This window comes from Pteropus alecto, unplaced genomic scaffold (genome assembly GCF_000325575.1).
Source record: "Pteropus alecto unplaced genomic scaffold, ASM32557v1 scaffold177, whole genome shotgun sequence".
In the NCBI taxonomy this organism is placed as follows: Eukaryota; Metazoa; Chordata; class Mammalia; order Chiroptera; family Pteropodidae; genus Pteropus; species Pteropus alecto.
Window position 1 is genome coordinate 2374416 of NW_006442207.1, and position 27193 is coordinate 2401608.

The window sequence follows — 27193 nt, forward strand, 5'->3', positions numbered from 1 at the left end:
CCACTTTTTCCTCCCAGGTATCAGGCTATGTGCTGATGGAGCTGTATTTGCCAAGCTCCCTTAATGGCCCCTATGATTTGTAGGGACCCAGGGTCTGGCCATCGTCTCCACGGTAGGAGCCCGCAGTTCTTGATCTGCTGCTGTTTGCTGGCCCTGCCAGTTCTGGGCAGCAGGGAGGGAGAGCAGTGTGGCACTTCCAGCACTGACCAGGGACACTGCGACTTCTCCTTGGGTGCTCACTCCTGGGGGAGAGCCTCTGGGCTGTGCCAAGGTTTCAGAACAAATATCTGTGCCTTGACTCATAAATAGCAAGAACAGCAAGGCAATTGACAGAATGATATTCATGCTGCTTAGCTGTTGGCTCCTCTCTGGTTTGACCTTGATCTGTGGCGAGGCCCCATCCGCAGGGTCCAGGAGTTCTAATCTACCTGTCTCTGTGCTGTGGTTTTTCTTATTGAATGTCAGAACCCTTCAGTGTCACTGAAGAGAGACGAGTTCCCCAGGTTGTGACGGGGCCCATGCCAGAGGGAGGGAGGAGGAGATGCATGCGCTGACCAAGGAAGTTGTTTCTAGAAGGTGTACGCATGTCCTGTTTTCCTACAACAGGGGTTAATCTTTGGGGTCCCACACCCCTGTGGAAACCTAGGGCTGTGGATGATCTTCCGAGAAAATGCATGTAGACATCTGCCATTGTCTCAGGTGGCTGTTGGTTACTCTGGTCCACACAGAGGCTGGCTCTAGAGAGGGCAGGAGCTGGGGCGATTTGGGGGCTGGGCAGCATCTCTGCTAGGTGGCAGTTGGGTGGCACAGAGTGAGAGGCCTGGTGGTCCCTGGGAGAAACGGAATGTCTCATTTGATCAAGTTTTAAGTATTAAATACGAGGGGTTGCTGATACAGTACCTGTAATTATGGTGGGGTCGGCCGTGCCCACCACGTCGGCTGGCGTTCCAGAGGCACCGGTACCCTCAGGAGCGAAGCCACGCGGCCCTCGTTTCTGCTCCCTGGGCCGGTCCCCAGCACCTCTAAGGAGTGCACTTTGTCTTTCCTTTCAGAAACGGCCCCCACGTCTGCATATTCATCTCCGGCCCGGAGTCTGGGGGACACAGGGATCACGCCTCTGTCCCCATCCCATATCGCGGTAAGCAATGCATACGTGTGTGGGGGGGTGTGTGCTGATGCCCTTGGCCTCTGACTCTGCCCTCACAAGGCTGCTGGACCGCCCCTCACGTTCATGGGTAGAGACTAACAGCCCTGCCTGGTATCAGCCATGCAAGCCCTACGGGAACAGCCTTAGAAAGATTCAGGGCTCGGAGAGCGCGAGGCATCTTCTGGGAAGGGAACAGCCACATCTGGCCAGGGAATCAGTGAGAGGCAGTGGCTTTGTCGACTGCAGTTAATTGCCGTGTTGTCGACTGCAGTTAATTGCCGTGTCCGGAGGTCGGTGGCTGTATGTGACCGGGGAGAGGGACCTGTGCAGGCATGCGCCTGCAGTGAGGGGGCTGGGGACCGGGCCGCGGGTCCTACTCTCCCCCACGCCGAAAGGGTGGATCTTACGGGCAGCCGTTCAAGGGGCTTCCATGTGCCAGGGGGGCAGGGGGGCTTTGCATGGGCTGTTCAGATCTGGAAAGACCCCTCTGAGAACTTCAGAGCCACCACGAGGTCGGGGCACCAGCTCGTCCTGGTTTTCCCGGAACCGTCCGGGTTTTATGTGGGAAGTCCCACATCCTGGGACTCCCTCAGTCCTGGGAAAACTGGGAGACGCAGTCACCTACAGCCAAGCCCTGTGGTTCTCAAACTCTGCACCTTGAGCATTTTGTAATTAGCTGTGTCATGCACATGGATAAAGGGAGTGGTGGGCAAGCTGGAGGCAGGTGCCCTGTCCCCAGGGCTCACCATGTGGCAGACTGGAGCCAGAATGTGGACCGTCCTTCCGTCTGCAGTGGGGGCACAGCTGGGCAGGGTAGAACCCCACCTGGGGTCTCTTCCACCTGCCCGCCATTTACCTTACTCGGTGCACCTGCAGAACGATGCTGACCCAAACGTCTCGGAGCAGCAAACGTTTCTCGTGGTGGTGGCCATCGACTTTGGGACCACGTCCAGCGGCTATGCCTACAGCTTCGCCAAGGAGCCAGAGTGCATCCACGTGATGAGGTGAGCGCCGTGGTGGGGAGGGGCCTGTGCTGGTGCCAATCACTACACCGGTGGAAACTTGGGCGCAGGCCCTGGGGGAGGGGAGAGGGTTTAGTTCAGTGAGCAGGTGAATGGCGCTTGGTAGGCGGGTCCTGGATTCTGGCCCATCTTGGCCCAAACTCACTGTGCTGCTTTGGGCAAACCACTTCTCATCTCTGGGCTCCAGGTCTCTGGTCTGCGAAAGTGTTGGTGTAATTCTGACCCAGTTGGTTCGGGAAGGGCCTGGATGCTGTGTTTGAAACCTGGCTGAGGTGACTGCAGTGGGCAGCCTGAAGGGGAGGCGCCGGTTTACAGGCCGGCTGTGGTGGCCGAGATCCAGGCACTGGCTCGGCCTCGTACTGTGTGACTTTAGGCAGTGGCTGAGACTTCTAAACCTCAGTTTCCTCATCTGTGAAATGGGCATAACGGCAGTACCTGCCTCAGAGGGCGTGTGTGCTAATGAAATCAGATTTCCTGTCAAGCGCTTAGCACTGAGTAAAATGTAAGCGGGGAAGGTACCGGTTCTTCCACGTAAAGAGCAGTCATGGGATGACAGTGACCAGAGCAGAAAACACCATGCCCGAGAAAAGGCAGAGTGTGGTGAAATTCAGCCAAGTGACTAAAGGGTCACCCTGAGGCTGCCCTGGGTCCCCTGGTGCACACTCTGTGCTCAGGACACTCCCTGCCCCTCGCCCTGAGGCTGCCCTGGGTCCCCTGGGCACACGCTCTGTGCTCGGGACACTCCCTGCCCCTCGCCCCTCTGCATGCAGCAGCTCAGCATGTCCTCACATCCACCCCAGCCCCGTGTGACCGACCGTCTGTGAGGACCTGGTTTGTCCAGCACCAGCGCCGGCTCCCCTGTCTGGCCATGGGCCTCTGCAGACTCTGTGGCCCCGCAAAGCTCTGGGAGCCAGGCCTTTATCATCCCGATTCTCCAAACCCAAGGACGGCTCTGATGATATGTTGTGACTGGTAATTCCTTTAACTAGTAATTGTGGAAATTAGTGATGGCTCCCCGAGTAAGATTTTAGGCATTCTTATCACATGCTGTTTAAAACACAAGTCGTAATGAAAGCGATCCCCACCCCCCTGTTGGTTGAGGCCCCGCCTTTCCTCTAGAAATGCAGATGTGACTCAGCTGAGGCCCCTATCCTACGAGGCCCCTATCCTAAGAGGCCCCAGACACAGAAAGGCTGGTTCGAGTAGAGACCCTGAGGCCGTAGGGCCTTCGGAGTTCAAGCAGATCGAACCAGGGTTCTGCCTCCTGTTTGTTAGACAGATGCTAGGAGGGCCTGTCGGCTCTGCCATCCCTCATGAGGAAAAGAGCATAATAGTAAAAGCTAGAGCCGGCACTCATCAGTGTCTCCGTAGTTGTTTGAAGAAATGTTATTTACAAGGGATGTAGAGTGGAAAAAAGGGCAGAAATAACTTTGTACTTGAGAGGGACTCTCCCAAAACACTGGAAGCGTGCAGGATCTCAGAGATGTTGTCTTAGTTATTGTAGAGATTTTGGAGAGAGGTTCTACCCGGATTTTATTTCAATCAGAACATAGTAACATAACCATATACGGACCAACAAAGCTATGAATGAGAAGTTTTACTTTTTTGTATTTATATGGGAATGAAGGAATAAAAATTTAAAGGTAGAAACTCAGGTCATTACTGACTTAAATGTCAGTACTAATAGAAATGGAAAGTCCATTTGTGAGAGGTTGTGTGTGGCACACTGTCTGCCTGGGATGGTGATTGGTGCTGTGTCTCAGTGGGGTTGCCGTGGGAACTTTGGCTCCCTGGGTAGAAGCCTGCATCCTGATGGAGCTCGACTGGGGAACCGGTTAGGGATGATGCTGGACTAGTCTATGTGGCAAGTCCAGGTGGAAGCTGGCTCTCCATCTGGATGTGATGGTTGGTCCTATCGAAGCTTAAGGATGCAGTATAGGGAACAGGTGGGATGGGTCAGCCAGGAGTGCAGCCACCTGCCTCGCCAGGTGGGCCGGGGAGGGGGTGCACTTCCCCTCATGCACCCTGTCTCCACCAGAGACTGCTCACAGGGGACTTGGGGCTCATGGCAGCTGTAGTGGAGACAGGAGAGCATCCTGGCCTCTTGGCAGCCATAGCTTCTCTTCGGTGGCCCCAAAGGAGAGAGAAGCATCAAGTCACCTGCCCATCCACTCCCCTTCCTTGTCTCCTCCTTCCTATCTGAGGGAAGGAAGGAAGGATCTCTGGGGCTCAACCCGTCCCCTGCCCTGCTCCATCGCCCCTCCCATCAATTCCAGGATGTCTTCCCACAGCGTCTGTCTGTCTGTCTGTCTGTCTGCCTGCCTTCCTGCCTGTCTGTCTGTCTGTGTGTACACACCTTGCCCCTTTTCTGGCTCCTCTTCGGCACACAGCCCTGCAGGACATAGTCTCTTTCCTCCTTACTATTATTGCCAGTGCCTTCATCCCACCTTGTCACTGCGGCTGTCACCCCAGTATGAAGGTGCCCCCGTCAATTTCCTGCCTGGATCTCTTCTGTGAACTCCAGTCTTGCATCCTCAACCCCTCTCCCAGGAGTTCAATGCCAGCACATTCAACTGGAGCTGCCCACGTTCCCTACAGCCTCCTACTTGGCCAGGGCTCCTGGTTTCTGTGAAGGGTGCTCTCTCCTCTCGGGGCCCAAGCTTAAAACCTCTGGGGCACCTTGGCTTCTGCCTGCCACTGTGGTCATCCACCTCAGTTCCCCCACTGGATGACTCTGCCCCCTACCGTGGCTCTCTACCCTTGACTGGGCTCTCTCCCTTCTGCTCCCAGATGAGGCCTGAGCTTCCTCCTCAGCGTCCTGCCTTCCTGTCTCCCTTCCTTTAGTCCAGCTTGCTCTGGTCAGCAGCAGCTCTGCGTCTGCCATGCCTCTGCTCTAAATCCTTCAGTGGCTCCCCATTACTCACTGATTAAATCTCAAACTCTTCTGGGTATTTTCAGCCTGGTTCCAACTGCCTTCCCAAACTCGTTTCTCACACTTCCCATTTGTACAATCACTCTTCTCATTTACACACTCGTCCTCTAATCCACATACCCTTTTAGTGCTCCTGGGAATACATGTCCCTGCTCGCCCACCTCCGAGAGCCTGCAGTGTCCTTTCTTCATTCAAGATCCAGTTGTCAGTCACTCAAGTCTGACCCTTGAGTGACAGTTGTCTGATCCTTTAAGTCTCTCCTGGGCCCTGAATTCTTCCCTCTACCCCACCGGCTGACACCTCTGCCTTCTCTACCCCTGGAATATTCCTCTGGGAATTCGAAAGAAGGTCCTACAACCTCTGCCTTTCCTTGGTGGCAGGCGATGGGAAGGAGGCGACCCTGGTGTGTCTAATCAGAAAACTCCGACCACCATCTTACTGACTCCCGAGAGGAAGTTCCACAGCTTTGGGTACGCCGCCAGGGACTTTTACCATGACCTGGATCCCAACGAGGCCAAGCAGTGGCTGTACCTGGAGAAGTTCAAGATGAAGCTGCATACCACGGGGGTAAGCGAGCCTCTCCCTGGCCCCGAGTCCTCCACGCTGGAGAGCCAAGTTCCTCCAGCCTTGTGGGGAAGGGTTTTTCCAACCCGGGGAGCCTTCAGGTTTCTCCCAAGCAGAAATTCATGTCTATTTACCTTGATTTTAGAAACATCTTGGAGCACACGACACTTCTGTGGAATACGCAGCACTTTCTGATGCCCACGTGGGCAGGGAGGCGTTCAGAATATCTAATGACTTGTTTGCCCTGGCATCTAACTAGAGTGGACGCTGCTGGAGCACAGGCTCAGGGGGCTGAGGAGTCCTGGCATGCCAGGGGATCCCCTTTTACTTGCTGGTTGTTGGTAGATTAGGGGACCTGGGAGGAGAGGCTCAGGGACTGGGAGTATTTGGGGAGGGGGTCAACTAACCAGTTTGGAAGTAACCGCTTGCCCATTTACCCGTTAATGGGGAAGGGGAACACTCAGGAAATCATGTGCCCAGTAATTGGAGGCCCAACCCCCATAGCGGTTGCGCCCCCAGCATGCTAGCATTCTGTGAGGTGCCCAGGTCAGTCGGGGCCCCTCCCTCGGGCTTCATGGAAAAGGCTGGGCCTTTTCAGTTTAAGATTTTATCCCATAAATTTCCCTTCATTCTCGGCACTTAGAGATTCAGGCTGGTGATAATGTTTAGGACCATGGAGCCTGGGGACAGACAGCCTGGGTTGAATTCACACTTCTGCCACCTTCAAGATACTTGATCCAAGTGTCTAACCTCTCTGTGCCTTGTGTTACCTCGTCTGTGAAATGGAGACACTGATAGTGCCTTCTTCTTGGGGATGCTGTAAGGATTAAAGGAATCAAAATACGCAAAGCTCTTAGAACCTGCTGGTACTTCATAAGTTTTAGTCAATTGCTAGCTCCTATTATTATTGCTTTCATTGGTCTGCCGTTAAGTGTTTGCAGATGACAAAACAAATTCTGGGAAACCCAGCAGCCAGCACCCTGCCTTCTGAAGCCTGGTGCTCAGGCTGTGGTTGTCTCTCTGTGAAGCAGACCGAATTCTGTTGGAAATGCCTCCTTCCCATTTCACCCGATGGGATTCTGTGCTGAATTTCGGCTTGCGCAGGTGGAAGCACAGAAATTTTTCCAATTTGAATTTTTAAAATTCTGAGCCTGTGGCTTTCTGGTGCTTGGCCACGTTTCTGAGCCTGGGAGCTGTCACCCAAAAGCTGGGGTGTCTTTGCTGAGTACCAGGGGTGGGAAGTGACTGATTAGGAGGAGGGAGCTTGTGCAGATGGGTCAGGATGATTGACAGCCTCCATGAGGCTGGCGTAGTAGCTCGATGCCCCTTTACGCTCCAGAGGCAAAGCCTAATTACCTAGCCTGGATCAATCTGGATGCCCCACTGATATATATTTTTCTCCCTGGTAGTGATGAGCCTGTGTGCTCCGGGAGGCTTTCTCTGCCCATCCCCACCCTGTGGGGACTTTTCTCATCATTTTTTAATGACCTCGGTCCATACAGCATCTCGCAGAGCATCCTGCACTCAGCAGCTGCTTTAGCTTCTGGTGGAGGAAGGGAGGCTTGGCTCTCAGTGGATTAAGCAGCAAAAGCCTTAAAATAGGAGCTCTTCTATTTTGGTGACGTGGTTGGCAGCTCACTGGGAAATGAAAGCTTCACGTCTGTTTAGCATCATGCATGTCAGGGAGTTTGCATGATTATGTAGCCTCTGTTGGGGGGCTTCTGGGAGTAACCATGTGTGTCCGCGTGTGGAAATAGTACGTAAATTGCACCGACAGTGGCAACTGCTGCTTTTTCTCTCTGCCTGGGCTCTGGTCGCTGCCCTGAAACCTCATTCTTAGAGGATCCAGGATAGAGAGAGAAAAAGAGAGAAGGGAGAAGCGGGGAGAATTGGAGGTGGGCTGAAGGGAGCAGCCAGGGCCTCAGGTACAGTAAGCGGACAATGCTGCCAGGCCTGTTTTGGGGGGACACACTATCCTTGTCTGCCGCTCAAACATTGGGAAACACAAATATGGCTCCCCAGGTTCCCCAAAACTCCACATAGCAGTTGCCACAGCCGAAGGCCTGTCTCTCCTTGGTCTTCTTACCATTTTATTCCCCTCCCCCTCCAGGACCTCACTATGGATACAGACCTGACCGCAGCAAACGGCAAGAAAGTCAAAGCTTTGGAAATCTTTGCTTATGCCCTGCAGTACTTTAAGGAGCAGGCACTGAAGGTAGGACACGTGGCAGCGCTCGTGGCTGGCAGGGGTGGTGCACCTGCCAGCTAGGGGAGTAGGTACAGCATGGAGGGAGAGAGTGTGGGCTTTGCAGGAAGATGCATCCTCCTGCGCTGCAGCCGCTGTGGAAAACAGTCCGGCAGGTCCTCAAAGGCTTAGACACGGTTGCCATACGACCCAGGAATTCCACCCCTAGGTACCTACCCAGAGAAACGAAAACACTTCATCATGCAGAAACTCGTATGTGAATGTTTAGAGCAGCTGTAGTCATGGTAACTGAAAATCAGGAACCGCCCACATGACTGTCAGTGGACACACAGGTAATTAAATGGGGTCTCTCCACACAATGGAATATTATTGTGCCGTAAACGGGAATGAGGTGCTGATAATGCTACGTACGGCACGGATGAACCCTGAAAACATTACGCTACGTGAAAGAAGCCAGACCCAAAAGGCCACACAGTGTATGATTTCGTTTATATCAAAAGTCCAGACTAGGCAACTCCATGGAGACAAAAAGTAGGTTAGTGGTTGCCAGGGGCTGGGGAGGGTGGGGCTGAGAAGCGACCGGTAAAGGGACTGGGTTTCTTTTCTGGGTGATGCAATTAGGTAGTGGAGATGGTTGTACAAACCTTATCAGTATACTGAGACTCTCTGAGTTGTATACTTCGAAGGTGAATTTTAGGATATGCAAATTATGTCTCAGTCAAAAAAATGAAAAGAAAGAAAGGCGGGAGACACACGTAGCACTTGCGTCATCTTGGGAGCGGTGTTCAGCATCTCCGGTACCCACGTTCTTAACCTGAAGAGGGAGACACGTGGACGCTTGATAGTCAATGAAATGATAGACAGGAAGTGCCTTCCTCGGGGCCTGGCACAGAGTAAACACTTGGCAAATGGTTGCTGCTGTCCCTCCTTCTCCTCCTCTACTCCCTCCAACCCCGCACCCAGAACCCGTGGAAGAAGCGGCGTGAGTGAGCCCCCCTTGGATCGCCATTGCAAAGGTTTGTGCCGTGATGGCCCAGATTGCGGAAAACGGCTAATTTCTAAGCGGGATATAGCTGTGTACCCAGTGTCTCCTCCCATGAGCGTGGGACGAGTGGGTATAAATCAGATGATTAAAGAGCCTTGCATGGAGCTTTATGCAGAGAGAATTAGCAAGTTCAGAAGCTTCTGGTATTATGTGATCACCGGAAGTGGAGGGTAGGGGCAGGAGGTCACGTAGGTTCAAGGCTGGAGGGTGGTCGCGAACTTGCCTGCCCCGCTAGAGGTCCCAGGAACCTGCTAGCACCTCCTCCCCGCAGGGAACACATGAAGACATTCCATGAAAACAGACCGAGGAGTTTTATGCCTTCATCACAGGGCTGGCGGTATTTGAGGGACAAGAGGATTCAGAGGTGGGAACTATTGCCTGCTGGACCAGAATAAGCTAAAATAGATGATCTCAGCAATCCCACGCATGAAGCAGTCTCCTCGTCCAAGAGGAAAGCAAGCGAACGTGCGTGACAAACGAGAGCTTCGACTCACGTCAGGTTCCTTCCCCTATGAGCTGTTCTCCAGCCACTAGTGAACGACTTATCCAGACAGCTTTCCATGCAGCCCAGGAGCCCATCATTCAGATTTTGAGCCTCTTCCTGTTTAAATAGAGTTTAAAATAGCCTGGATAGCAGGAGGCGTCGTGCTTAGAATCCTTCCCAGCACACGTCGCAACACTCACCTGCTTTTAAAGTTCAGTGCAGACCTGCAAGGAAATAAAACGATAGAAATGAAAAACAAAAACAAACACAAAAAATCTAGTTGTTTCACGTTGACCTAAAGCAGAGATGTTTTTTAAAAACGTTAAAAGTTTACCGAATGTACTTAACGCTAGTGAACTATACACTTAAAAGTGGTGAAGGTGGTCAATTTTATGTTATGCGTCTTCTGTCACAATTAAAAATTATTTAAAAGGCAAGGGAAAAAAGTTGACTGACCGAAGAGGAAGTTAATTCAGTGTGAGGGTCAGCCCCAAGATAACTATTTGAAACAATAGGGAAAATGAGATACCCTTCAGGAAAAAAAAAAAAAAAGCACCAGCCTATAAATCCGAAATGTGTCCCCAGAGCCGACTCTGAGGTGTGTGTTTTGGTTTGACTGCAGATTTGTCTGGCAAAGTGGCCAGAGGAGGAGAGAGGAAGGAAAGCAGCAGCGTTTATCGGAGGTCCTCTCAGAGCCACACGTTTCACGGGTGTTCTCATTTAATCTTGCCACTAATGCGTGGGTTAGTTCTAGTCCCCCGTCTACAGGTGGGAATGCTGAGTCAGAACTATTCTAGAGACGTATTTTGCCTACGTGGACCTGGTGGAAACCTCCGAGGCTTCTGCCCATCCCAGGTATCCACACGGTGTGACCTTGACCGAGAGTTAAGGGCAGCGTGGTTCTTGCGTAGATCATGTCACCGTCCTGCCAGGAAAACTCCTTGGATGTGCTGGGCTTTCAGTAAGGTGAAGGACAGTGACAGCTCTGACAATTGCTGTCAGGTGGTAAGCATTACTGTGGGCCGTGTGCTGTTCTAGATATGAGACCCCCTGTAACAATTTAGTTAAGGCCTGTAGAGCCAAAAAGAGGCTGGAAACCCCTGGGCCTTAGTTTCCCATCTGTAGAAAAGGGGCACAGTTATAACCGCTCCCTAACAGTGTCCTAGGATGGATTAACGAGGGTGAGGTGTGCCACGTGCTTAGCAAGGTTGACACAGAGTAAGGTCTCGGTAAGTGTAGCTCTCGGAATTATCATCCTCCCAACAACTCTATGAGCTAGGTATTAGTATCCTCATTGTACAGATAAGGAAATGGAAGCCCTCAGTCACATGACTAGGAAGCGGCCAAAGGCCTCCCGCCTATGGTCACAGTGAGCGAGCGAAAGGAGCAGGCAGCTCCCTGCTTGGTGAATATTCAGAAAACAGGCCCCTGCTCCCTGACACTGGTAAGTTCAGGAGGCCCTAGAAGTTAAGTAAGTTCATGGCCAGGAAGGCTGGATTGTCAACGAAGCCCCAAGAGGACCAGCTGTGCCCACTTGACATGCTGTGCTTCCCTTGGCTTTAGGAGCTGAGCGACCAGGCCGGTTCGGAGTTCGAGAACTCTGACGTCAGATGGGTCATCACTGTGCCCGCCATCTGGAAGCAGCCTGCCAAGCAATTCATGAGACAAGCTGCCTACCAAGTGAGTGGCGGGGAGCAGCGGACGGGGGCCCAGGATGCCCACGGTGGTGACTGTCACCTGGTCAGCTGTCCCCCAGCATTCACAGGCTTCCTTGGGAGGCGTCGAGGGGTTTCCCATAGGCAGGGGGATTGGGGGCCGAGGTCAGACTGACCAGAGGGAGGGGCGAGTCCCGGGGGCTAGGATTTCAGACTGGGTTCTGAGCCAGGTCTCTGTGGATGAATAAAATTGAGAACTTTAAATAAAAGGCTTGGGGAAGGAGAATATTTGAAGGAGAAAGGAATAAAGACAAAGCCAAGGGCTATGAACCAGGCGGACCAGCTTGGTGCGGAGGCTGAAAGCTGCACATACGCAGCTGGGAAGTCAAGGAAGTATGATGCTCCTCTGCACAGTTCACGTGATGATCACACAGGAGCACGTATGGTCGCCCCAGAGAGAGGCGAGGGCTGTCACACCGGCATGGTGGCAGACACCTGGGTGGGGGCAGTGGCACAGCTAGGGAGTGTGCTGGTCAACACAGCCCATGGAGACAGAGCATTCCAGGGCTAATGGCCAGCCTGTCCCTCATGGGCACTTGGGGGCACCGCTGGGGCCACAAACCCTCATGCCCTCACTCTGTTTACAGACAGCTTGTGTCACAATGGGGCTTCCACGAGGGTCCGAATTCATGGCAAGAATGGCTGGCCATACCGACCTTTGGTTCCGATCCCAGGGCAGAGCTGGCTCTTGGGTACTTACCCCCTGAGTTTAATGAACACCCACCCTGGGGCCTGGCTCAAGTCTCTGTGCCCTGAAAATCAGTTTTTTAGTATTAAAAATGATTGGGGTGACACTCATTAATAAAATCACTGAAAGTCAGTTTTCAGGGTCATCAACCTGAGCTGGGCTGGAGAAAGTCTCCCAGGGAATGGATATCTCTTGCCCACCACCATGCCCCTCAGGTGACAGCCATCTTTCCCAGGGGACAGACATATCTCTGACATTGAGTTTGCGGCCACACGTATGAACCTTTCCTTTGAAAACGCCCACCGGATCCACGCTGAGCGCGGGCATATAGTGAACTGGCCGTGGGCACAGTGGTGTCATGAATTGTACTCCATGCTTGAGGCTTCACTCCAGGTGGCAGGTAGAGTTCGAGGAAGAGCAGTGTCCCCTCCCCTCGCTCTCCCCTGTTCCCTTTCTTCCCTCCCCTGCCCCGGACCGTCTCCTCCGCTCTCCCAGTCCTCTGTTCAGCGTGAGAATCTGGCTCAGTCTCTGTATCTGCCCAAAATAGATTTGTTTTCGTAGAGATGAAGGAAGAGGGTGGAAGTTCCAAAAAGAGACAACTTTTTTAAAAAGCAGAAACACACACACACACACACACACAAATGCACTGCAGCTGTCCACAGAAGCCCTGGACACATCGCGGAGCTTTTCCAGGGTCTCCGCCTGCAGGCAGTGGCCGAGGACGGGACGCCAGGCACGGCTGTCTGGGAAGACACGGCCCAGCGTTCTGAGTTTTTCCCAGGAAGGATACGCAAGATTTATGGTTTTGACTCACATTTTCCAGCCCACAGGAAGACTTCCGCAGCAAATGTGTGACCCGGAAAAGGGCCAGTTCTTATTTTTAGCCTGAAAAAGAAAGAGGCGCGGTGACCGACAGATGCGTCAGGGCTGTCAGGGTCTCTGAGAGGGTGGGAGTCGGGGGGGGGAGGGGGGGGAAAGGCCCCTTACACTAGAGCGGACGAGGAGGACGGACACCAGGACGGGGGCTGGGGTGGCATCCTCTGGGGTTTGGTTGAATCTAAATGGCACCTCAGATTGCAGAAGAGTCAGCAGGTCCCAGTCAGGGCGGATGCAACCAGCATTTGTGGACGTGGGGAGTTTGCTTTCTGAAGCCCAGCGACACGCTGCAAATGGGCCTGTCCTCTCAACGCCAGCTCGCTTTTATCTGCAGTGTTTGTGAAGCTTAATTTTTGTTCCTTTGTAATTCTGATTTGATACTCGTGTTCAGTTCGCAGTCTGAATGGATTTCAGGATGTCAGGGATCATTCAACAATCACTCATTTATTCATTAAACAAATCTCTGCTGGGGCCTTCCTTGAGCCAGAGCCATGGTAGGTGCTGGAGTCATAGCTTGTGCGACCATTACAGGGGCCCTGCTCACAAGCTGCTTGCAGCTAAGGGGTTCACTGATGCCTTTTGTACTTCTGGGAGAGGGCAGAGGGGTGTTAGGGGCACAGTTGCTTTGCCAACTTCTTCGCGATCTCTTTAGCCTGTCTTCTGGAAGAGTCACCATGACCAAATGGAAATGAAGCTTTCTACTTGATGGCCAAAATTAGCATCTCCCCAACTCCCCCTCCTCACGCCCTCCCCCATTTATTAAACAGAATAAGAAAATTGTGTGCCCGTTGATAGTTGTTTTTGTGCATAAACTTGACTGAGTCAAGGGATACCCAGATATTTGGTCAAACATCATTCCGAGTGTTGCTGTGAAGGTGTTTTGGGATGAGATTAACGTGTAAGTCAGTTGACTGAAGAAGCAGATTGCCCTTCCTAAGGTGGGTGGGCCTCGTCCAATCAATCGAAGGCCTGACTAGAACAGAAGGCTGTACCTTTCTAGAATAAGAGGGAGTTCCTCCTGCCGGCTGGCCTCCAAACTAGAACACTGGCTTTTTTCCTGCCTTTGGACTTGAATAGGAACATCGACTTTTTCTGGGCCTCGAGCCTGCCAGCAAAGGAACTATGCCGTCATTGTCTCTTCTGGTCCTCCAGCCTGCTGACTGCAGGCCTCCAGACTTGTCAGTTCCTTGTCATAAATCTCTTTATATATATACGTCCTACTGGTTTGGTTTTTCTGGAGAACCCTAATATAGAACCTGAGCAAAAACCACAGTTCTTGGCCCAGACAGCTTCTGAGATCTGAGAATGCCCACCAATCCTTCCACCCAAAGTGCTGTGTGTCATCATCCTGGCTTCTGGCATAAGAGCCAGAAGGATGAGGTAGGATGGTTAGGGCAGCTGGGAAACTGGTCTCATCCAACCTGCTTGTGGGTAAAAATGGAGCCCCTCCTTCCAGGCCTATTGGAGAGTTCCTGAACCCAAGTTCATGGTGCAGGTATGTGGGGTCTGAGCTTCTCCTTCCACCGGCCTGGCTGCAGAGCAGACATGAGGCTCTGGGCAGCCTCTCCCATGGGACAAGCAGGCCCGGAGTGGATGGTTTCGGGGTTCTGCTTAGAAGTGTGGCATTTACTGCCAGTGCGGGCTGCAGAGCACTTTACAAAGTACAGTCTCACCTGCGAAACTCCAAAATCTTTGCAAGTGTCAAGTGCTTGTTGAAAAAAGATTAAATCTCTTTTATAATTCGCAGCCTCAGGGCACCTTTAAACTCTTGAAGAACATTCGGTGAAAAGTTGGTAGCAGAAAGAACCACTGATCCTTCTGAGGCTTTCGTAGAAGACCCAGAGGGGGAGGGAGTTCCGCTGAGTCTTGAGGGCTTCGTGGATAGGAAACCGTCCAGTTTATTTCTAGAGGCATTTTGCCTAAAACGTGTAACTCTAGTAGGTTCAAGAAATCTGTGAAATAAATGCTATTCCCTTCCGTATGACGATCTCATCTGACATGAAGTTGCAGCTTGCATGTACCTCCCTTTCTGAACAAACTGCAGTGAAAAATAATCCCATGAAGGAAAAAAAAACAAACACCAAAACCACCATGCCATGACACCCAGAACCAGCGCAGCTGGAGCCCTTTGCAGCCTGACGCCAGGCCAGCAGAGCACTCAGCCATCTGCTCACTCTTCTCCACTGTGAACACGGTCCCTGGTGGATCATCCGAGCTGACAGCAGGGCCAAGGAGCAGAGAGTGGGTGTAGACGCCCACATTCCTGGTCTCCCTGGAGTCACCCACCTGCTGCTTCTCCCCCGTGGAGCTCATAACTCTGAAGCAGCCTACTACGATAGCGTTCCTGCTGCCCCAGATTTGTGGGGGAGTCACATGGGGTAGCGTGCTCTCGGTTCTGACACTTTCTGTTTGTAAAAGCCCTAGGTCACATCGGTGGAATGCTCACTCTCGTTCCCTTTCGCAGAGATGAGCGCCAGGAAATTGCAAAATAAAGGCTGGCTGGAAGGATGCCCGATTCATTCATTGAGCAACTATCCGCTGAGTACCTACTGTGTGCTATGGGGCAAGTGGACCTGACTGCTGCCCTTAGGAAATGTGCCACCTTGCAGGAGAGGCCAGACATGTCCGCAAAAGGAGAGCTCACAGTGGCACAGTAGCCATGAGATCCCAGCTCCAGAGGCAGAATTAGCAAAGGCCAACAGAGAGCCCTCTTCTGCTCCAGGTGCCCCTGGTCTGATCCCAGGCAGATAGACCCCTAGGTCTCTTGACAGCAGCTGGGCAGAGGGCTTCTGCTAAGTAGACTGTTAGTGTTTATGCAAACAAAGCTTACATTTCCGGGCACTGGACCCTCCTGCTTAGAGATGAAGACAGCTGGATTTGGGAGTCTGGCGGATTCGCTAGTATTTCCTCCTCTTCTTGGAGTCCACAGGCACCCTGGGACCCCTCCTGGGCAGATAAAATCTGCATAGAGCCAGCTGCTTCCTCTTGCTTCTGGCCCTCAGCTCTTCACTGTGGCTACCATGGGAGCTGCTGGTGGAGACACAGCCTTTCACACTCGCTGGGGAGCTGGACAGGGGCTGGTTCAAGCAAAGGAGTGTGGTTACTTTGTCCTGGGTTTCCCAGACCCTGCCAGACCCCTCTCTCACCTTGCCTTTTCCTACCTTCTTGTTTGGGGTCCTCTTTACCCTCATTCCCCATCCACATCTTCTCCTGGGGACCACAGGGAATGCCCTGTGGAAACGGGTCAAAGCTTTCGCCATGAAGCTGAGGCCAGCCCAGCTGGGGAGGGACAGGTGGAAGGCCTCCCCTGAGGGGTGCTGCCGTGCGGTGTTGGGCACCCAGGTCGGCCTGTGTGTCTTTTGCATCTTTGGGATGTGCCCAATCCTAGCGGGGGATCGTCTCGGTCACATACCAGGTACACGTGGACACGTCGAGTCGTGTAATATTACTCAAGGCTCTTCACTCCTCTGGACTTTTTGATTTGATTTTTCCACATAGATATTTCCATCTAAATCTGAGTTCCTGCTCAGAGTTTCAGGCAGGGTGTGGAGAAGAACGAGTTTATTTTCTGTGCTTCCCTCACGTCGCCCACCGCCAGCCCCAGCCCCAGCTCCCTGTTGCTCTTCACGGCCACATGAGGGCCGCCCGGCGGGGCTGACACCCCAGTGGGACACGATGAGAGTAATGTGCTTTTCGAGTAGGCACAGCTTTGCCTCCTTTACTCTGAGCCCTGGGTACTACTCTGGTTGGCACTCCGCTCACCCTACCTGTCCCCCAAGTTTATATTCCATTCTGAACTTGGAGGAGGGTCCAACACATCCGAGCCCAGCTGTTCTTCTGTGGCTAGTTTTTCCTCCGGGCCTGGGAGCTTCTGCTCTAGGAGGACTAAGGGGCTCCTCTTGGTCTCATTTGGGATGTTCTTCTTCTGGAATCCTGGGGGTGAAGGTTCGGATGTCTCGCCATTCCTGGTGGCTCTTCAGGTGTATAACCCTGTCCTTTCATGGGGCACTGTAACCTCAGCTACCTTTGTATCCAGGGTGTCCTGTAATTTTTTATTTTTCAATTACAGTTGGCGTACAATGTTGTATTAGTTTCAGGTGTACAACATGGTGATTAGACATTTCTATAACTTATGAAGTGATCGCCCTGATCAATCTAGTACCCACCTGACTCCATACCGAGTTTTAACAATATTACTGACTATATTCCTTGTGCTATACTTTACATCCCCGTGATTATTTTGTAACTACCCGTTTGTACTTTTTAGTCCCTTCTCTTTTTCACCTGCTCCCCGAACCCCTTCTCATTTGTATCTGTGAGTTTCTTTTTGTTTGTTTGTTCTTTAGATTCCACATGTAGATGAAGTCATATGGCATTTGTCTATCTCGGTACCGAGGGTGTCTAATGTGATCCTGTGAGGAACTGAGGCTGGGGGTGGGGACTTTTAACCCCTCGAATGGGAGTAGTGGGAAATCTCATCACGGCATCTGTGTCTGTGTCAGTGGCCGGGTGATCCATGTCAGCTAAGGACAGACCCTGCCTCTGACCCAGGGACTGAGCTGATGGGCATAGGTGCTGCCCGTGTGGCTGGCCACAGCCGAGGGTACAAAGCAGTGAGGCGGGTTTCTCGTGGATGGTTCTGTCCAGTTTTATAAAGACAGTCTTCCAGAAGGGGTTCTACTACTTGACTGTGCATCACTCAGTATTGGCAAAGCAGAGATTTTTCAGTCCCCCACCTGCCGATGGTATCTCAAGAGGACGTAATTCATTGGTTCATTTTGGATATGGTTATTTTGGAGAACTTCCGGCTGCAAGTGGGGGCAGCCGTCGCTGTCTCAGAGTCAACGGGGAGAGATTGTACCTTTAAGCCGGGGGAAGTGGGAGCAGTAGAGGCACCAGGGGGTTTTGTCCAAGTCTGACGTCCTGGGCCCCACTGCAGTGACTGGAGTCACGCAGAGCGGAAGAGCCGAGAACCGAGTAAGAGCTGGTCTGCCAGGCACGAGACCGGGACCTGGGCTGGCTCCGCCACTTGGGGTTGGACCCCTTTGAGCCTAAGACTGTTGGGTGTTAGTACTGAAGGTCCTGTGCTCCAGGAAACCCAGGGCAGTCGGTCACCCTACCTCTCTGAGCCTTGTTTTTCTTTCTGCATGAAGTGGAGGAGTTAGACAAAAGGTCCCTTTGCATTTCTAATCATCTAACTTGACCCCGTCTCCTCCCTGCCCAATAATGGAACCTCCTAAGCCCCTTCCGTCTGTGACTCCAGGCCGACCTTCTGTTCCTGGTCCACTAAACCTGGGCCTGGCGTAGAACTGGGGGCCTTCTACCAAATGGGTGTGGCATGAGGACAACATCCCGAAGTTGCCTAGGAAACGGAAACAAAGGCAGTAAACACTGTGGTGACAGGAGCGAGGTGCACTTCTATGTTCCATCACGCTGCTGGCAGCCGAGGAAACCCCATGGGCTCGAACAGCTTTGACAAGCAGGAGAGGCCCGGGGCTTCCGTTCAAGGCCAGGAGAGGTGGGCAGGGACCTGGAGAGGCCAGCCGGGCTTGTTTCTCCGAGTACCCTCAGAAGGGTGGTCCCAGAGCCTCCTGGGCTGGCCTTTCTTAAGGTCTGGAGGGACTGTGTGACTGGAACAAGCCAGATGTCAGGGAGCAGAGCATTTCTGCTATTAAAGGGATAAAGGCCTTGAATGAGGTAACTGCCAGCTGCCTTCCCACCCTGGCTCCAGGAAAGGGTGGACTGTGTGGTGTTCCAGGAGGGGCTCTCACCTGGAGCCCTTCAAGTCAGATTCCCATGCAGCACAATCAGATGCTCGCCTAGCTGAGGTCCAGCGATGGGCCATTTGCTTCCTAGGCCACCAATGATTGGGGCTTACTCTGACTCACTCAGACTGGCCTATTATAAGCCAAAACCGACCATCTACCTGCTCTCCTGTAACGGTTTTCAAAATCTGGGGGCCCTTCCCTCTCCTGCTTCTCAGTTCTGGGCTAAACAAGCCCCAAATGCAAGAGACCCCACGGTCTGAGAGCCTGGCACTTCCCAGGGGTGTTTTCTTTGGCCACTCTGCAGTGTTCAGGCACCTGGCTTGGGGCCCTGCGCCCCATCACCCCGATGTTAAGCTCTGCACAGGCCAATGCAAGGGATTTCCCAAACAAGCAGAGCCTGAGTGTCACTTCCCTTCCCTGAGGGTGTCAGCCCCAGGTGTAGGTGTCCCCAGAGCAGTCCTGCCCAGGGAGCCCGGGTCCCAGCCTCTGCTGCTTCCTTCCAGGCAGGCCTGGCCTCCCCCGAGAACTCGGAGCAGCTCATCATTGCCTTGGAACCCGAGGCGGCCTCCATCTACTGCCGGAAGCTACGGCTGCACCAGATGATTGAGCTCAGCAGCAAGACCGCGGTCAATGGGTACAGCTCCAGTGACACAGTAGGAGCTGGGTTTGCACAGGGTACCTCTGCTCTCTCTCTCCCCCTCCCTGCTCTCTCCCCTCCTGCCTCCTGCATGTCTTTGGGCCTCCGATTATTTAAAGGCACGTAGTGCTGTAACGAAGAATCAAACGCTCCCGAAGAGGGTGGCTTTAAGCAGCTCTGTGCTCAGCCCCCCGTTTGGCCCTTCCAGGAACCCCCATAAACTCAGCAGTGGGTACCCTGGTTCATTACCTTCCCATGTGCCTTAGGACGAGGGGGAGGGTACTTCTCTCCAAAAACCTGAGCGGGGCCTGAGAGCAGTTCTTGGCTTTGCATTTTACTAAGCTCTTAATCTTTCTTGTCTGTTAACTGATTCTTAATCTAATCCCATTGCCTATTATTAATTCCTCCATTTAAGACTGTTGATTTATTGCTGACTCATTCACTGGGGCTGCTTCGTGTGTGATGAGCTCATTATGTGTCTTAGCCATAAACCTGGCGAGAGTTTAAAATACATATGAAAAGAGCTGACATTTCCTGACCTGGCGGATGTTCATTTAGCTGTGATAATGGGCACCCACCCAGGGAGACCCACGAAGGGGATTTTAAAGAACTTTTTCTTTCTCATATTTACCTGTTTGCAAGTTGGTCATAATTTTGGTCCCCAGACTGTTTTCCCTGGCAGCCAGGTCTGTCCAGGGCCACGGAGTTTACAGACACGCTAGGTCCAGGTCAAAGCCACCAGCGTGAGTGAGTTTGGAAGCTAATCAGAGTGCTCTGGGGGTGGCACTGTGCACCACGGTTCTGGGCTCTGTCCCCAGGTGAGGGCCTGCAGGGCAGCGAGCCAGCCACCTCCCATGCCCACCCCGTCCGGCCCTGGAAGGCCCAGGAAAGGGAGAATGACATTAGCGAGGACTGTCGCAGGTCGTCCCCTCCACCCCAACAGCCTTGCTCCCAAGTTTTCTTTGTCCCCGGCATCCGAGGTTGTGGGCCCAGGCTCACCCCTCGCGGGCACGCGCTCCCGGCGCTGGGCCATCTCCTCCAGGCCTCTCCTCTCACAGGCTGGCTCTGCGCCACCGGCCACTGCTCTGCGTTTCCAGCTCAGGATCGAGGAGTCTGTGAACCTCGGCCACACGACAGTGGCACAGAGTTCACTTGTCGCCAGCCTGCTGCCTCAGCCTGCCAGGGCTATGTGTTAGCACCTCGGGGCTGGACTTGCCCAGCTGTCGCAATGCTTGGCCTCCCCAACGCAGGCCGAGGCTCGCCCTACTGCTAACTTAAGTCAAGTGCATAACGTTCTAAATGCTCAGGATGGCATTTATTTAAATTTCCATTTTCACCGTTTTAATGGAAGAAAAGAGGAACGACTGGGCTTTGTATCTTACATGCTGGTTCTCACGCAGTTTGTTCGTGAACAGAAATTCCTAGGAATTAGCTAATTCTAGTGTAGCTCTTCTTACCCCTCCCTAAGTCTAACACAGAGGGGGAAACTCTGGTTTTGGATGTTTGCCTTCCCCGAGAGCTCAGTTTTGGGTTTCCGTTCCTTTCACATGTCCTATCTACCCCCACGCTGCTCCGTGCCTGTGGCCTGTGCCTTAACGGACTTCACTGTTGTCTTATGAGCTCAGAGGGTCTTTAGAGTTTTTCGAATCCTCAAATTGTTGGCCAGCACCCATCAGAGGGGCAGGGGGCAGGGGTTCTGACTCAGCCTTGCTTTCCAGTTGGAACCTCTCTCCCAGAAGGGGGTGCTGCTGGCAGAGCACTTAATCAGGAGTACCCAGAATGGCGTCGGTGCCCTGAGACCCCCAGGCCGCCCCCTGCCCTTGATGCTCCTTCAGGATGGATGCCCAGTGGACACCACGGAGGGGAATGGGGTTGGCACTCTGCCCCCAGCACCACAGAGTTTGCTGTCAGCAGTTTTTCTTTTTTACTCCAAAAGGATTTAATAAGATCAGTAAAGAATACTTTTTTTTTTTACAGTCTTGGGCTTAATTTGCCTGAAAAAAAAAGGGATTTTTTTTTGGTGAACTCAGAAGATGTTTTACTAGGTTCGCTTGGCTGCTTTTTTTTTTTTTTTTAAATGAATGCCATTTCCTTATTCATCTAGATTGTTTTAGAAAACCAAATGCCCACTACAAGATCTGCAATATAAATTCCGCTAGAGCCCGTGCTGGGAATAGGAGGGAACCACTGAATTTGGGGATCTCCCCTTAGGCCTGCAGGGGACTCTTTAATCTGGGGGCGGCCTCTCCACCATAAACCAGGGCGCGAGGAACTAAGAGCTGGCTGGGCGTTTGCCGTCCTGGTCCGCAGAGATGCTGTGGTTTCGCAAACACTGCTCCTTGCTGAAAGAGGCTGGAGGGTCAAGGGTCCTTTACTGAATAAACAGCAACAGATGGATTTGTAGGGCCATTCGAAGATAGCAGTGCCCACTTAGAGACTAAAGAAATGTGTGCAGAGCCAGGTTGTGGGATGGGATGGCCAAGTGCTGGACAGGGCTTTTATCTGTTGAGTTGGTGGCAGCTCTAAGTCATTGCATGGCAGTGATCAATTGTTGGGCGCCAGGTCTGAGAGTTGGTGCTTTGCCTCCGTTGTCACCTCCTGTGAGCCAGGCGTCAGTCACACGTAAGTCAAATCAGACCAATCAAAGCTGAGAACAAATCAGAGAACCAGTCCCTGCTCCGCCTGTGAGGAACTGAGGCCAAGTATTATTGTCCCCACTGAATAGATGAGGCAATTGCGGCCCAGAGGGGTTAAGTGACTTGCCCGTCCCCACTTTGGCTGTGCCTGCTGCTTCCTGGACACCCTCTCCCAGCACTTTACTCATTTCTTAACATTCGTATTCTGCTCTTTCAGACCTCGCTGTGAATCGTTGTCTCAGAGAGCACGAGGATCTGTGGTCAGAGGGGTAGTTTCGGGCTGCGGGCTGCGAGGGAACAGCAAGTCCCCTAAGCTCCCTGACCTGGTTTACTCGTCTTAACAGAGGATCATGCTTTGTGCCCCGTCTGCCTCACTGGGCTGCTGGGAGGCCAGCAGGAGATGAACTACTCCACGCAGGGCGTCATAGCCCCTGGGTACCTGGAGTCACAGCCGGGTTGTCTGGCAGCGTTCAGGAAAAGGGCGGTGCTGGGCTTTGCTAGGTTCAGGTGTGCCACCTTGTGGCTGAAGCGCCACCTTGTGGCTGAAGAGCATGTTGGCTTCAGCAAGGCTAGGAACTGGCTCCCGTCCAGTTTACCCAGAATCCAAATTAGGGAAACAGAACCCACATTCCTTGTATCAGAGTTCCTTGATGTGAAGTTATTTAGCCAAGCACACCGAAGGCTCTTGGCAGAGAGCTTCCTCTGTGGGACAGCAAAGCCAGGAAATTGGCTGATTTTATTAACCCATTCCCCCAAAAATGTCACCAGAGGAAGGGACTCCCATCCAGGCGAGCTTTTCAGCAGGGCCCAGGCCAAAGCTGCCACACGGATGAAGAGATGGAGGCCAGCGGAAGTAGCTACTTGCTCTGGAAGAGCTGGCTTTGGAATTCCTGAGCTCATATTCGTGTAATCATTTTGATCACGTTTCACTAAACGTCCTTCTGTCCCTAAACCGCTTCATGCTGTTGCCTTCACTGACTGCAGATGACTGCCTGCTTTGTCATGCTTTCTTACTCGTCGTCATTTTCTTTCTGTCGGCCACTAGCGAAGGAACACATACGGCGTAATCGGCAAAGTCGGACCTTTTTGGTGGAGAATGTCATAGGAGAAATCTGGTCCGAGCTGGAGGAAGGTAGCGTCCTTGAATGTCCTTGAACGTCCTTTGCCTTTGCTGGATTGTGTGTGTGTGTGTGTGTGTGTGTGTGTGTGTGTGTGTGTGTGTGTGTGTGTGTTGCTGGCAAAAATACATTTCTGTTTGTTCCTTTTGCACTTTTGGAAAACGTTCAAAATCGGCTGGTTGTAAAGACCACTCACCCAGGGAGAACTTTTTTCAGAGCTGTAATTTTGCATGTTATAAAACCCTATAGACTCTACAGAAGAAGGTAGGGGTTGGAACTCACCCGTTCCAGAGTTCTGTTAAACAGCAGGTCATTTTATGGCGCTGTTAACTTGGCAGGAAATGGTCCCCTTGGATATGCCAGGTATGTAGCAGTGTGTGATATGAATGCTTTAGTTTTAAAGATTCACACATCTGGGTTTTTTATCATCCATGCTAACTGCCACTCCTAGTGGACATGACTGCTTTCTCTTTAGTCGTGATTAACTTGCTGTGCCACTAATGAGCAAAACCATTGTACTAATGAGAAGTGTTGGTGGCGCTTAGCTGTGTACACCAAGTCATCACCCACCAGCTTGTTTGAGGACGGGTGGGCAAGCAGTCTGTGTAAAGGATGGCTGTTTTTATACCAGGTGACAAATATGTGGTTGTGGACAGTGGCGGTGGCACCGTAGACCTGACAGTCCATCAGATACGGTTACCGGAGGGACACCTTAAAGAACTGTACAAGGCAACAGGTGAGCCCCCGCATGGCCGATGTTCTCCTACTCGAGCTGTTGGGCACACTTTGGCTTTCTCTCAGCATCTCACCCTCTCCAGGCCGCCAGCATGTGGGATGGTAGGTGCGAGAGGGTACTGAGGACTTTTTGAAATTGGAAAACAAAATGCAGTTAAATGTTCTTTAAAACACAAGCCGCCATAACTTGAGTTTGGACATAAAGTGAGCCTGTTTCAGATCCCCGGCCAAGGGAGTTTGCTTTTCAGGGTTCAGGAAGGATGTGACCGAAACCCGATATTACCTATGATTTAGTGCTGTGGCCAAGCTTTCTAGGGAGGTCCCAGGATGCCCGGTCTTGGATCAAGATTGCCAAACAAAAGAAACAGGCTCCCTGCCTTGGTGGGGGTGGGGATGATGAGCGATTAGCAGGCCACAGGGACTGAGTGAGGCCTGCCGGTTTGGGATTTCTTGGGTGGGATTGCCACAGTGTTCCTGGGTAGTTAAATGTATTGATTTGATTTAAAATGTAATTGACTTTAAACTTTTGATGAGTGATTTCTGTAGGAACAAGAAGAACCTAAGTAAAAACATAGCTGCAGTCCACTTGGTTAGGGGGGTCCAACTTCGTTTTTCTTTGTTTTAGAGAAGTACACAGGGAGGCTGTTTCTCAGAGTTCGGAGTCAGTTTCTCACGGTGTTAAACGTGGTGGGTGCCCGTTTTGTTCTCAACTCAGGTGGACCCTATGGATCCTTAGGAGTAGATTATGAATTTGAAAAACTTCTGTGTAAAATATTTGGAGAGGATTTTATCGAACAATTCAAGATCAAGCGTCCCGCGGCCTGGGTCGACTTGATGATCGCGTTTGAGTCTCGCAAAAGGGCGGCTGCCCCGGACCGAACCAACCCTTTGAACATCACCTTGCCCTTCTCCTTCATCGACTACTACAAGAAGTTCCGAGGGCACAGCGTGGAGCACGCCTTGAGGAAGAGCAAGTGAGTTAGGCTCACCTTCGGCCCAGGACATTCTGGGGAGTGGAGAGAAACTTTTCTCTTTAGTGCTTTTGTTGCTCTGAAGTACGGTTCGTACAGGAAAGACAGGACAAATACTTGGATCTTTCCCTCCATGGATAAGTTTCTTCTTGTTTAAAAAATTGTTGATTTTGTAGCATCCTCCAAAAATAAATGAATTTTTTTTTCTTTTGCGGGGGCACAAGGGGAGTTGTCATTAAGAATTCATGGATTTAGGCATCTTTGATATATTTTCAGTCATAGCAATTATATCCTTAGTGATGCTCAAATTGTCCCATCTTGGCCAGTATGGCTTCCGAGCCCGGTAGACATGACTTTGTGGTCTCTAACAGACTTAGCCGTCTCGTCACCGAAGATGCTCCTGGCATATCTTGTGCATTTCCTCCCCAGGCCTGCAATTGGCCGTTTCTCTAAGAAGCTCCGGTTCCTTTTAGTGGGAAGCAAAGTAGATTTTACTCTGGGTCTTTATGTCCTTGGAGCAGGGTCTTAGCCGGACTCTCACCAGGCTGATGCCCACCTACAGAAGGCACCTGCTCCGAGCTGAATCCCAGGTACTGCCTACACAGCTCCTACTGCGGAGACTGGCTGCAGCCACCTGTTGGGTTCACAGTGCAGTCAGTAGTCCTGACATTCCTTTAGTACCAGAAAGTTTCCAACGTGTTTTTGCGGACATGGTATTCAGCCCGATCTTCACAGCCGCCCCTGTGAGGGAGGTAAGGCAAGTGGTATTATCCTTGATTGGTAGGTGAGAAGCTCGGGGCTCAGAGAAAATGTAGGCCGACTTGCCTAACGTCCCATAGCTACGAAGTGGTGGAGGCCAGACTGGAGGCCAGCAGCCTGACTCCCTGTCCAGTGCTCTTTCTGCTCCATGTCACTGCTTTGGACATATTGCTCCTTTGACAGACGGTATGAGGGGCACCAGTAGGATTAGGCTTCTCACTGTCCTGGGACAGGTGCCTGCAGGGCTGAAGGAGATGCACCTGAGCACACAGGTTTGCAGGTGACGTGGCAGCACGATGGATGAGCCTTTAATGGGCTCAAATCCAACTATTGCTGTACCAAAATATGGCCATCCAAAAGAGAAAGGAGGTCCCTTTATCTGTCTTTTGCACTAGACACTGCCTTCCACTGTGCTAAGAGGAGGTTGGCCACCGCGAAAGGCAAAGGGAAAAAACTACATCATAGCTTTTGAGCTTCTGAGGGTCTAGGTCCTGGCAGTTTAGGGTATTTCCAAGGACTTTAAAACCCTTTTCTGACCCTCAGATGTGGCAGCTGTTCTGCCAGGGCCCATGTCTGTGTCTAAGCGTCTCGTTTACCCTTCCCACTCGTTTCTCTCTGTGCCACGCCCCACAGTGTGGATTTTGTGAAATGGTCGTCACAGGGAATGCTGAGGATGAGCCCGGATGCCATGAACGCCCTTTTTAGGCCGACCATCGACAGCATCATTGAGCATCTCCGTAAGTACCAGCCAGGGCTCAGCCTTGCATGAGGCAGAGCCAAGAATGGCAACCGACTTGTCCAGCATCATCCACCACGTGTGTGAAATCAGATTGGTGGTGGGGGGCGGGGCCAGGAGCCACAGACCAGAGCCCTGGCAGAGGGGCAGGGCCTGGGCACCGTATCTGGGAGGTTGCTCGTTGTTGGTTGCTGGGCAACCTCCCCTCCGGAACTGAAAGCAGCCGAGAGCCTTGTCTTCACCTGGGCTTTCCCTTTTGGCTTCACAAGTCAGGGAGCTGGGAGCTCTACAGCAATATTATCCTTGAGTGACAGGCCCCGGGGAATGTATGGTCTTCATTTTATCAGGACAAGTTAAGAACCATAACACTCGCTGGGGAGAAGGAACTGTCGTATGGACCAAAGAAAGGTCACCGACAAGAGAGGAGACAGAATCTGGCCATGCAGCTATCTGCTGCCTCAGTGGCCCTCACCCAGGGACACACAGTAGACTCACTGGGGACGTTATTCAGTATCAAGCATCCACCTACCAAATCCCAGTCCTTAGTGGTGGGATGGGATTTTTATGAAAACCAAAGAATAATATTTATAACAGCCTTAACGTACTTAACAGAACCACGCATTTGGCGAGTGTCAGGAATGTTCCTTTACGCGTAACAAATTATTACTTAGAGTGATCACCACGTCTGTTAAAATGGGTTTCTACTTAGCAATAGCTTTGGTTTTTATTCCTGAGTTTCTTGGTGTGCAAACCCCCTTTCTTTAAAAGACCAGCTCTACAAAAATTCTCTTCAACCAGCTCAGGCTACACCTATCCTCCAGTTGGCCCAGGTGTTTTTGTCCATCTCCTACATTCTCAAACCACCCGGTCCCCCTTGGCTGCTGGCTTTGGTGACAGTACATTGTCCTTTCCTCTTCACTTGCAGGGGACCTGTTTCGGAAGCCCGAGGTGTCCACCGTCAAGTTCCTCTTCCTGGTGGGTGGCTTTGCGGAGGCGCCCCTCCTGCAGCAGGCGGTACAGGCTGCCTTCGGCGACAAGTGCCGCATCATCATCCCCCAGGACGTGGGCCTCACCATCCTTAAGGGCGCCGTGCTCTTCGGCCTGGACCCCGCCGTCATCAAGGTGCGCCGGTCCCCGCTCACCTACGGGGTGGG

The 27193-nt window shown here is 52.2% G+C and overlaps 1 protein-coding gene across 1 annotated transcript in view; it reads left to right on the forward strand.

Annotated features, from left to right (window-relative positions):
• Positions 1-27193, forward strand: part of HSPA12A (heat shock protein family A (Hsp70) member 12A) — a 41484-nt gene that overhangs the window by 10116 nt on the left and 4175 nt on the right. Inside the window, exons 2-12 of the mRNA XM_015596360.2 lie at positions 1053-1138; positions 2024-2151; positions 5482-5668; positions 7776-7880; positions 10964-11080; positions 18951-19122; positions 22766-22852; positions 23470-23574; positions 24289-24547; positions 25937-26040; positions 26965-27193. Of these exons, the coding sequence (XP_015451846.1) occupies positions 1053-1138; positions 2024-2151; positions 5482-5668; positions 7776-7880; positions 10964-11080; positions 18951-19122; positions 22766-22852; positions 23470-23574; positions 24289-24547; positions 25937-26040; positions 26965-27193 (1579 nt within the window). The remainder of the gene's footprint in view (positions 1-1052; positions 1139-2023; positions 2152-5481; positions 5669-7775; positions 7881-10963; positions 11081-18950; positions 19123-22765; positions 22853-23469; positions 23575-24288; positions 24548-25936; positions 26041-26964) is intronic.